The 12,835-nt window shown below is 41.7% G+C and overlaps 1 protein-coding gene across 1 annotated transcript; it reads left to right on the forward strand.

Annotated features, from left to right (window-relative positions):
- Positions 1-334: 334 nt before the first annotated feature.
- LOC104948567 (FRAS1-related extracellular matrix protein 1) lies at positions 335-10,257 on the forward strand (the record flags this gene model as incomplete). Its single annotated transcript, XM_010774769.1, has 13 exons — positions 335-715; positions 2,656-2,750; positions 2,839-3,149; positions 4,781-4,977; positions 5,818-6,141; positions 6,222-6,330; positions 6,410-6,541; positions 7,930-8,274; positions 8,364-8,506; positions 9,304-9,500; positions 9,590-9,680; positions 9,772-9,939; positions 10,035-10,257. Coding segments are annotated over exons 1-13 (2,578 nt in total), but the record flags the coding sequence as incomplete, so codon positions are not given.
- Positions 10,258-12,835: the final 2,578 nt, after the last annotated feature.

Below are 12,835 nucleotides of genomic sequence, written 5' to 3' on the forward strand. Positions count from 1 at the left end.
GCCTACAAGTCTGTTTACCCAAAAGGGATAACTATAAATGAGACATTTTGAAAATGATTAAAAACTATACATAATGTCCGATAGCTTTCCTGCAAATGATTCCATTATATTTTAATTGTCACTTACTACTGAATCTTGTGTTTTAATGTATTAAATGAAATACATAAGATTTGTACATGCCCCCTCAAATGTTGTTTTTCTTTTATTTATTATTTGCTTTAAGAAATGTTATTCTCTCCATTTAAAAAAAAAAATCGATAGAGAGTCAAATAGATGTTTTTCATACAAATTAAAGATGCCTTTGACTGAAACTCTTTTCATTACTTTACAGCTTCTGACCGATCATGTGAACTGGTTAAGCCAAAGGGAAATGAAGCCTCCTCTTAAGAGAAATACACCGTGGTTTACTTAATTAACTGTGTGTTTGGGAAAGCTTCAGTTTGGAGCTCCTCCTTGAACGTGACGGACAGCGATGGGTTCACGGGGTCTAACACTGGCCTGGACCTGGCTTCCAGTTCTTCTGCTGGGACTGACCTGCTCCTCGCACAGTTCCCTTGTGAAAGTCAATAAAGGTTTAAAGGTGAAACGAGGTCAGTCGGCCTTCCTCCAGGACGGTGACCTGCAGTTCCATATCCCCCGTCAGAAGGATGCTTGCAAAGTGGAGGTGGTGTTAAATGAGCCCATAACTCAACGAGTTGGAACACTCATGCCTCAGGTAATGGAAAGAAACGTTTACAATAAAAACACAGTTAGTTCCAGGCCATTTACTAGGTGTTGTATAATCAGGATGAAGGCTTGCTTCATAGCACTGTTAAACTGCGAACATGTAGGAAAGCATGTCATATACGATTAGTCCTTTGGTGATGATAACAAGTGCTCAGTGCTGGGTGGTACTGCATGCTCCATTGGCAATATATTATACATTTCATTGACCAGCTGTTTTGAAATGTAATCAGCAAACCTACCTGCATTTCGTGAAAACAAGACGATCCCAGTTTTAAATAGCCTACCTTTTTCATTTGATTTATTTTGTTATAAAAAACAACAAAAAGCTTGGATAGGATAAGATGGTTTGAATTGAATGAACTACGTTTGTTACACTTAACTTAATGGTATCAATGTGTTGAGTTTTGAACTACTGCCCTTGACTTTGCTCCGGTCATATTTACTATAGCCACTAGAGTTATCAACCATGTGAATACATTATAACTGCCTTATGGACCTAGTAGCAGGTGTAACAGGCCCCCTCTAACACAGAGGTTATTCAACAACAAATTATTCATTAAATATAGTCATTCAAGAAAGATCATCATATTCTACATTTAGAAGTTGATCATCTAGGTCCCTTAGGTGTAAAGCCTAATGGTTTAAGTAATGTTAGGCTCTCTGTACACTTGGGTTTATGTCTCTCTATCCCTTACACATCTGGCTTGGAGATATATTTCCATATCTCAAGTCTTTTATTGAGACCTGTGGAGGCCAGGCAGTCTTCTCTCTAATGACTCCATGCTGACAGATACAGTGATCTGTTGAATGTCAGGAATGAGTTATGGTTCATGCTAAAAGGAAAAAAGTTAAGTATTTAAGTTGAATCATGCCATTAGTATGCACACAACAAAGGGACATGAATCATGAGTTTAGTTATGAGGAAGAGACAATTCATGTACACTGTTGAATTCAACTGTTAGTATGATTTGAGACAGTTTGTTATTAACATTTTATCAGGTCATCATCTGCCAATAAGCCTTTTAATTCAGAACATTGAAAACTGTGTACTGTAAATATATTGAATTGTGTTCTTGCTGGTGGAAATGACACATTTCATGTTCTTTGGACCTAATGTGTTCTGACTAGAATACTGTTTATGTTATGCTAGCAATTGATTGCAATTAACAATTTTAAATGATATTGAATTAAATTAGTTAACACTGTCTCTATTTCCTCAGTAAGTACAGAAAGAAAACGCTATAAAAGGTTACGGAGTATAGAGGGAGTACCGGTATTTCAAAATGACTGACCTGTAATACATTGTTACTTTAATATCTGTTTTGCTATTTAATTGTTCCTTGGCAGATGAAGTGGTATTTATTGTTACCATGTGGTAAATATGTAATTCTCATCAAAAATAAGCATTATCAGAGTTACACACAAGTACTCAGACCTTTACTTAAGTATAAGTAGCAGTACTACATTGTGAACATACTCTGTTACAATTAAAGGTCCTGTATTCAAAACAAAAGTTGTGGCAACAAAATATACTTCAAGTACAAATTATAATAATGAATGCATTAATGTCAATGAACTTGGTCAAGGTGTGGATTATTTAAATTACTTGATATACTGCTGGGTAGCTTAACCTATAATAAAACATAGTGATTTGTTGGTTGATTGTTTATTCTGACTAGTAACTACATTTGTAAAATGGATTAGGGGAGTAAAAAGTAAAAACAATTCCTCCTAATTGTAGTTATATAAAAGCATAAAGTAGCAGAATTGACAAGTACCTCCAAATTGTACATGTACATAGTTACATTCCACCACTATCTACAATATTTTGTGAAATGTAAACAGTTAATTTAGCTATGCCCTGTAAGTTTGCATATAATAGTAGCCGAGTTACTCATTACATTAAAATGTCTCCCTTTATTTGTGCAGGTATTTGATTGCCACTATCTGGCTGATGAGGTGAAGTATGTCCATAATGGCTGTCCATTGTTAAAGGAGGACGATGTGAAGCTGCGCCTGTACAGGTAGGCTGTCCTTCAAATGGGAAACATATTATCATATATTATATATCTTTATTTCATGTTCCTGACCATGTGTTTTTATTTTGACCAGGTTCACAGAGACAGAGACCTACATGGAGGTGTTTTCTCTCCATGTGGACATTATTGAACCTGATTGCAGCATCATAAAGCTGGGGCCAAAGTTCTTGGAGGTTCCTGAGTTCTACAGCCTCTCTGATGCTGTGGATGGCAATGTGGTGTCCTTCCACTATGAGAAGAGGTCCAGCCTGGAGTGTACTGTCCATATGAGTAACTATGACACCCACCTGCCAGCCCACGGACAGCTGGTGACCGGAGAGCCAGAGAGAGCTACTGTAAGAGGGGACGAGCCGGAGAGCTTCATCCACCTCCGCCAGCAGCTAGGTAACATATGCTAACTTCATCCATCGATAGAAAGAAAATACACAATTAAAAAATTAACTTGATTCAGAAATAACAGCTGGTGCAGTGATGACGTGATGACGTATATGTGTAGGCCGACCCGGCCGCGCATGGGTTCCCTCGACAAAAAAGCAATGGGATTTCTCCATAGGATTTTGGAATATTGTAAAATAATTTTTGAATCATAAATCTATCGATCATATATCAGATTAAAATTATGATTTGAAAATGATAAAAGTAGGGTAGACATGTGGAGATTATCCGGCTGAACAAAACGTGCATTTATCAAACAGGTTAGTTTTCCACAGATCTTATTTTTCAGCAGGTTTAGTGGGGTTACATTAATAATGCAATCTGTTACAGAACAATTCAATGTCAAAAAATGCCATCAGTAACCTAATCTGACGATCAAAACATAAAAGTAATGTAACCTGATTACTTTCCATTGTTTTTGGATTACCCTAATATCATATGTAATGCAATTTAAAACAAATGTAGTAAAAGTAATAGTTTACAAATGCCTTATTTCTATTTGATTCAGAAATAATAGCTGCTTAGTAAGGGTGTTATCATGTATTATTTGTACTTTAAGTCCTAAATTGTTGTAACATTAAACTAAGCATTATCCTGTAGATGTAGAAAATCAAACAATAAATCCCCTATCTGCAAAATCATATGTGACTTTAACTTCTATTATATTATTACGATGCCATACATGTCTGTTTATATTAAATATCCTAGTTAAAATATGTTCAGTCCATATGTTACTGACATGACTCCCCGGTTGCAATTCTGGGCTCCCTCAATAAAAACATTCTCCCCTCTGTCATGAACCTTGGAGTGACCTTCACCAGCACTTTTAAATTTGATAAGCAGGTCAGCACCGTAGTCAAGATCTGCTTTTTTTAAATACGACTATTGGCCAAGACCAAGTTGTTTTTATCTTTTAAAGACCTAGAAAGGGTTATTATTAACGCCTTTGTTACCTCGAGACTGGATTACTGCAACGCTCTGTATGTGGGTATGGACCAGGCGTCAATTAGACTGGCTTCCAATTTGGTTCCGAATTGATTTTGAACTCCTTTTATTTGTTTTTAAAGCACTAAATGGGCTGGCTCCGGCTTATTTAGCAGAACTCAGCCGTCGCTATACCACAGCCAGAGCTTTAAGGTCGGCTGATCAGCTGCTGCTGGTAGTGCCCAAGACCAGGCTCAAAAACCGAGGGCACCGAGCCTTCGCAGCAGCTGGCCCTAGGCTCTGGAACACTCTGACCCTCCATGTGAGGTCGGCCCAGACCCTAGGGGTTTTTAAATCTACACTTAAAACTTGATTTGATTTGATGACACACCTATTGTATTTGTAAACTGTAAAGCGAGTAAGATGCTCAAGTATGAACGTTTGTCTGAGAAGAATAAGATGCATACAAATTGCAATAGAATAAAGAAAGTAATGATATGCACCCACCCAACTACTGATAAAAAGATAGCTTGGTTTGGAAAGTTTGGTTTATCCCTTTGGGTAAGTGTGGAATCAGTTGAGTGAGCCTTTGGTGAATTGGCTGTGATAAGTGAAGATAAAAGAAGAATAAGAATCCTCTTGGATTGTGTTTTCAGAAAATAAAGCCAGAGCATTGTGTAAATCTGAGGACTGCCTGAAGGGTCTGAAGCTGGTCAAATTCACAAAGATTCCATGTGATGACTTCCTGATGATGGGGCTGAGGTATCAGCACATAGACCCTCCATCTCCAGACGTGGACTACATCGCAATCAGACTGGACCTGAAGGACCTCAGGAGCGGCAGCATATATCAGGTAGTTTGGCTTTTTGTTTTGATAAAACAACTTTTATATTCCTTTCTACTACAATTTTGTATTTTACTACCACTAGCACTTGGATTCTACATGAGTGTATTTTTTCAGGTCTTATAAGGCAAAAGCAATATTTTGGGTTTACAGTGTCACATTTTTGCTTCAAACTTTTTTTGAATGCAGTGGTGTAATGTAACCAAGTACATTTACTCAAGTACTTTACTTAAGAAAAAAGATTGAGGTAGTTGTACTTTACTTGAGTACCGTTCTTCACTAAATATTTTTGGCAAATGTTGTACTTTCTACTGCACTAGATTTATTTGAGATATTTAGTTATTAGTAACTTTGCAGATTTAGGTTGATACAAAATATAAATTGACCCATGCATTATCATATGTTATTTTAGATTGAGCATAATGGTAGTGTATACATTCATCTCAATAATCCCCACCTTTCTCAAGTACAAAATTCAAATCATTAACACATTATTGCACCAGTCACTTCAACAAAATAATTAATATTATATACCTGATGTTTGAATGTGCCCTTCTACATAACGAGTACTTCTACTTTGAGTACTTAGAGTATATTTTGATGCTTATATTATTTTGCTTCTACTTAAGTAGATTGTTTACACTTTAGTATTGCTACTTTTGAGTACCTCTGGTTGAATGTCAGCACAAATTACTTTAATCACTTGTAACAAACTTTAACTTTCTATTTGATATTTTTTATGCCCACAGCTTTATAGTATTTAGCCGGAGCTTTTCAATTGTTGACACTGAAGACCCTACATAAGAAATATGTATTATAAGTTCTGGTTGGTTTGCTTTCTTTGTGAAGTCTGAACAGGTCTGGATTCCAGTCCGGGTTGTTGGTGCGACTCCCAACCAGCCTCCCAAGCCGTCCTTCGTGTCCATGTTTATCTTGGAGGTGGATCAGTTCATCCTCACTCCGCTCTCCACTGCTACTCTCGACTCTGAGGACGAGGAAACTCCCCAACAGCTTCTAGTTTTCAACATCACTAAACCGCCTGTGGACGGTTTCATCACCCATCTTTCCGATCACACTCGCCCAATCTCCTCCTTCACATGGCTCGATCTCAACGACATGCTCATTGGTTATCAACCTCCCAATTCCTCACATACCCAGCGCAGGAATTACGAGGTAGTATTTACCTTTCTTATACAAAATGTAGATTGGTTTAGTCAATGGTTTCTGAAAATCGTTGTACTCCTCCCATATAGGTGGAATTGGAGGTTCATGATTTTTTCTTTGAGAAGAGCCCATCAATGACGGTTCACATGTCTGTTAGGAATGCAGATACGAATGCACCCAGAGTGTCCTGGAACATGGGTATGTTAGCATCGTCACCTTAAAAACACACAAAGGTCTTTCAAATGCATTGAAGAAATTAAGTTGTTTCTTTTTTTAGGCCTCAGTCTGTTGGAGGGTCAGTCTCGACCAATCATGTGGGATCAGTTCCAGATTGTGGACAACGATAACATAAAGGCTGTTCGTATCATCACTGTGGACGGCCTGCAGCACGGACGGCTCACTGTCAGAGGTATGAACATGACTGCCAGTGGACACAGAAAAAACTCATATAAGGCCAAAGTTAAAGTACATTCCTCTGAGAATCTGTCTGTGTATGTTGCAGATTTGTCAATATATATAATATGAGTTGATGCATCAGCAGGCACGGTGCCTTTAACTATAAAATAACAGTGACAAGGTTTGAACAATGGCATGATTATATTGTTAATTAACCAAGTCATATCCAGTCTTTTCACAGCATTTAAAGGTCCCTTATTATACTCTTTTTCAACACTATATTGTAGTTCTCAGATATACGCACAACATCTCTAAAGTGTTTGGCTTGAAATACATTACATAACATTGCATTTAGCTGACGCTGTTGTCCAAAGCAACTTACAATAAGTGGAATAAAGCATGAGGATTCAAAGTGTGCTCCTTTATTTTACCAAATACCCAACAGATCATGCATTGTAGCATGTAGCTGCGTGAGCCAATCGGCTTGCTACTCCATCACTGCGAGTGGGACCCAGGTACCCTCAAAAACACGCCTGTTTGCTATCCTGGCTCCTAAATGTTGGAACGAGCTCTCCATTGACATCAGGACAGCAGAAACTCTGCATATCTATTTCGAGTGTACCTTGGCAATTAAGTTATTGCTGAAAAAAAAAAAAGAACCACTTGTTGAGTTTATTCAGGTCTTATAACTGATTCACCAGCACTTAATATGGTATGATCTTGCTTGAAGTGATTAAATTCGATTATTATATCTGTACTTTCCTTGTTGTTCGGTGTTTGTTTCTTTATTGTTTTTTCACTTATTGTCAGTCACTTTGGAAAACAGCGTCAGCTAAATGATATGTAATGTAATGTAATGTAGTATGCCATAAACCCCTCTGTTTCAGCCCTGTTCCAAAAGTGCTGATTCTGTGTCTGTAGCTTTAAATGCTAATGAGCTGCTGCTGGCCACGCCCCTCTGAGCAATTTTTGGTTAAAAAGAACACAATGGTGCTCTAGTGTTACCCTGGTTGGTTATTAGCTGGTGGTTACACAACCCAATAAACTTAGTGACATCACAAAATGGCCAAATCTCATTAATTCATTTTCAGACAGGATTTTATATAGATGGATTAGGAGAAAAGGGGAGAGAATATTTTGTCTGTTTGACTTCAACTTTCACGAAACCAACATGTTTATGTCATTCACCTATACGAGACCATGACAGTGCCCACCGCTCCAGAAGAATCCAGAAAAGTCAGCTGTATTGCACATTCCACTTTATACAATCCTGCTCAGTGCTAGTATAAACTGCTCAACAAAAGTGACAAGGTTTACGATTTAAAGATGGGAGTCGATTGTACAAATAAGTAGTGGAAAGCCATCAAGTAGTTTTATTTGGTTGTTTCATTTAAAATCCAGGGGGAAAGGGCTTCATGTTCACTGTCAATGACCTCAAAGCGGGCTTGGTTCGCTATCACCACGATGACAGCGACTCTACCAAAGACTTCATCATCTTCCGCATCACTGACGGCCTCCATCAGACTCGACACAAATTCCCGATCAAGATCCTGCCGAAGGACGACAGCCCTCCGTTCCTCATCACCAACATGCTGCTGGAGGTGTCTGAGGGCCAGCTGGCTCTGCTCAGAGGCTCCACCCTCCAGGCCTCAGACATGGACTCCAGCGACGACTACATCCTGTTTAACATCACCCGTCCCCCACAGGCAGGAGAAGTCATGAAGATGCCCCCAACAGGTCTCACAGGTCAGAAGATGGATTGTTTCACTATTTACCCTACATGGGGTTTGTTTCTGTTTCCTAACCAGGTCATGTTTTCATTGTTTTTAACCCAGGTTATCCTGTCAGCCACTTTCTGCAGAAAGACCTGTCTCAGTCCATGGTTTACTATCGTCACCTAGGAAACGAGGTGTTTGATGACTCCTTTGAGGTGGTGCTGTCAGATTTCCATGACCCTCCCAACCTGTCAGAGCCTCAAGTGGGTAACAGACAGTGCTGGAAAGTAACTAAGTACAAATACTGCAGTACTGTACTTAAGTACATGTATGAGATACTTGTACTTGTATGTTCAATGTATGCTACTTTGTACCACTACATTTTAGCAGCAAATGTTGTATTTTTTACTCACCTACATTTATTTGACAAGATTAGTTATCATTAATAAAAAAATGTAATCAACTAATCCATTATGATACTATTATTGATGATGGAACCTGACAGTATAACAAGTAATTAAAGTTATTTGATCCTTAACCAATATAACAAGTACTTTTAGATGTCATACATAAGTATACCATTTTGAATGCAGAACTTTTACTTGTACCAAATTTTTTCTACACAGTATAACCTTTACTTAAGTATAAGATCTAAGTGCTTCTTACAACACTGGTGGGGATAGTCGTCCAGGGGTTAAATAACACACTCAATGAGGCAGACAGTCAAGCTTTATCTTCGGAGGCCAATGTATTTATTTGCAATTTAGCTAACTTTGTTTACAGATTGATAGCTTCTGCTAGTCCCGTTCACTTCCATATACAGTATATACTCCATCACTCTCACCACACACGTACCACCCTCTCTCTCTCTTGAATGGATAGGCGCCCTTACTTTGCTTGACCCTACTATTATAACACTAGCATGGCTAAAAAAGAGGTAATGAAAAAATCCATTGGAAAAAACAGCTTTGGTCTAGGATTTTTAGTATTACTATTAAATTGCATTACAGTATTGATTGATTTTGGATCCAGTGATCTATTATGGTTTCATGCGGTGCAGGTGGTGATGGTGCACATAGAGCCTGTTCCAGACCAACCACCCAAAGAGGTTCCTGGTTCCAGTCGCTGTCTTGTGATCAAAGAAACAGAAGTGGTCCATATAACACGGCAACAGCTGCACTTTGTAGACCAGGAGTCTCCAGACAGTGAGCTCACTTTTACGGTTACAACTCCGCCTTTCTTCACTGGTCCTCACAGGTTAGTATGTCCTCACCTTCTGAAAATTACAAGGGAAACCAGCGTGAAAACCTTTTGTGTAATTTACATTCTGTTGTCTTCATGAGCAGCAGTCCTGATGCTGGGAGGTTGTTTTTAGTCGACAGTATACCCAAGTTCTCCAAAGACTCCAACGCACCAGTGCTGAGGCTCTTCACACAGGTACACATTTTAGTTATTTGTTTACGAATACATTATAGGTACATTTAGTGAGACTCATCCAAATAAATCTTTATTTTTATGTTTTTTCCAGCATGCAGTGAACTTCATGAAAGTGGCCTACATGCCTCCAGTCATGGACATTGGCCCTTACCCTCAGTATGTACAATTTGTTCTCTCTGTCACCAACCACCTGGGCAAAACAGTCACTGGGATCTGCTTTAACATCACTGTGGTGCCAGTGGACAACCAGCCGCCACAGGTGAGGAAGAATATTCTATGTATTGTATGTGTTCCTCATTTCTTACATCGATATGTTTGAATATCTAGAAAAAGTGTGGATACGTTCTGTTGTAGGTTATTACCAACTCTCTGACAGTAGATGAGGGAGGGGATGGCTGGATCGGGCCTGAACATCTGCGGCTGTCAGACGTGGACTCTTTGGAGGAAGCCCTGCAGGTGGTGCTTCAGAGGGACCCGCAGCATGGAGCTCTGCAGCTGGGGGGCCTCCCACTAAAGCCAGGCAGCGCTTTCACTGTGCAACACGTGAAGAGCCTTAAAGTGAGGTCAGACATCATTTGTTTGTTCATTTCATGTGGGATTCACAACGCAAAAATGGAAACACCTTTACAACACATGCATAGAGTTGTATAAACTCCTCTCTATGGAAGCACTGACATTCAAGTGGGAAATCAATCTTGTAATGCATATCTAAATTGATCAAAAACGTTTTTTTTGCCTATAGGTGAAAAAAACGATTACACATGGAAAATCATAGGTAACTGTGGCGGGAACTTATTTATCAAATGTGGATAGAGAATCAAACCATTCAGCTGTCTTTGTCGTATTGTATTTCTTGCAAGAAAGTTCAGTCTGTCATACAGAGAGCATACAGTCAGCAGAGTGAAAGACGAAGAGTAGAGTTTGGGTTGCATATTTAAACACAGAGAGAGGAGAAAGGGAGGGTTACTGCAAGTTTAGCAAAGAAGTGTTGGAAATAGCAAATATAGATAAAGGGTTTTTCCTCCGTAAAAGCTCCACTACTTCAATTTCTAAATTGGGCAGACCATTTTTCGCTGTATAATTAAACCTGGAAAAAGGAACATAGAAAGATTATAGTAACACACTTTTTTTTACTAAACACATGGAGAAAACTGTTATGACTTGACTCTCAGGGCTCCAACAAATCTCTGACACTGTCAAAATAAACTGAACACTAAAATGTACACATGGCTGATGGATTGCATTTGCCAAGTTGTATCTCACCCCCATCAGAATCAATTGTGAGAAAGCTCTGACCCCTAGATGGCAGTACAATCAGAGCCTTAATGTATATTCAAGTTAAAGGCTATCATCTCTAATGTGTTAGAAATCAAACTGACAGAGCTAAAAGACTGGTGAATATTGGACTTCCATTCATCAGCTTCAGTGTTGAAGAGTAACTAACTACTAGTACTCAAGTTGTCAGGGTTGAGAGAGGCAAGCAGGACCCAAATGCAGATTAAAAGAAAATACCTTTATTTCAAGGCTACAGACAGAACTCTTCCCAGTGAACACAGTCCAAAAAAACAAGGAACTCACAAAGACTAACAGAAAAACTAGGGCCAACAGGGTGGGTGCAGGGGGTCTGGAGGACGGGCTTGGGCTGACAGCCCAGGGGCACAGCGGAGGACCCGGAAGGGGTCTCGGGCGGACGGCCCGGGGGCAAAGCAGAGATCAAGGATGGGGTCTTGGGCGGACGGCCCGGGGGCAAGGCAGAGTTCAAAAAGGGGGACTCGGGCGGACGGCCCGGGGCAAAGTCCAAGGTGGGGCAAAGGCCAACAGCTCCGGAAGCCGGGCAGGACCCGGTGTCGGCCGAACAGGAACCGGAGCCGGTGGGACAGGCTTCGGCAGGATCCCCCACGGAAGAGGACCAGGAGTTGGCAGGAACCCCGGCGAGACAGGTGATGGCGGGGCCTCCAACGGAACAGGACAAGGGGTTGGCAGGACCCCCGGCAGAAGAGTCGACGGCGGGACCCCCAGAGGAACAGGACATAGGATTGGCAGGACCCCCGGCAGGAGAGTAGTCGGCGGGACCCCCAACGGGACAGGACACAGGGCCGGGAGGACCCCCGGCAGGAGAGCAGTCGGCGGGACCCCCAACGGGAAAGGACACGGAATTGGCGGGACCCCCGGCAGAAGAGTAGTCGGCGGGACCCCCAACGGGACAGGACATAGGGTTGGCAGGACCCCCGGTAGGAGAGTAGTCGACAGGACCTCCAACGGGACTGGACATGGAGCTGGCAGGCCCCCAGCGGAACCTCCAACGGCACAGGACATAGGGTTGGCAGGACCCCCGGCAGGAGAGTAGTCGGCGGGACCTCCAACGGGACAGGATATGGGGTTGGCAGGACCCCCGGCAGAAGAGTCGTTGGCGGGACCCCCAACGGAACAGGACATGGAATTGGCAGGACCCCCGGCAGAAGAGTAGTCGGCGGGGCCTCTATCGGCACAGGACACAGGGTTGGCAGGACCCCCGGCAGAAGAGCAGTAGGCGGGACAGGACATGGAGTTGGCGGGACCTCCAACGGCACTTGAGTAGGGACTTGAGTAGGGACTTGAGTAGGGACAAGAGAAGGGACTCGAGTAGGGACTCGAGAAGGGACTTGAGAGGGCACTCGAGAGGTGACTCAAGAGAGGGCTCGAGAGGAGACTTGAGAGGGAACTCGAGAGGTGACTTGAGAGGGAACTCGAGAAGTGACTTGAAAGGAGGCTTGAGAGGGAACTCGAGAGGTGACTTGAGAGGGGACTTGAGAGGGGACTCGAGAGGAGACTTGAGAGGGAACTCAAGAGGTGACTTGAGGGGGAACTTGAGAGGTGACTTGAAAGGAGGCTTGAGAGGGAACTCGAGAGGGGGCATGAGAGAGCACACGAGAGGAGACTTGAGAGGGAACTCGAAAGGTGACTTGAGGGGGAACTCGAGAGGTGACTTGAGGGGGAACTCGAGAGGTGACTTGAGGGGGAACTTGAGAGGTGACTTGAAAGGAGGCTTGAGAGGGAACTCGAGAGGGGGCATGAGAGAGGACACGAGAGGAGACTTGAGAGGGAACTCGAAAGGTGACTTGAGGGGGAACTCGAGAGGTGACTTGAGGGGGAACTCGAGAGGTGACTTGAGGGGG

This window comes from Notothenia coriiceps, unplaced genomic scaffold (genome assembly GCF_000735185.1).
Source record: "Notothenia coriiceps isolate Sejong01 unplaced genomic scaffold, NC01 NC01_scaffold00014584, whole genome shotgun sequence".
NCBI classification, from domain to species: domain Eukaryota; kingdom Metazoa; phylum Chordata; class Actinopteri; order Perciformes; family Nototheniidae; genus Notothenia; species Notothenia coriiceps.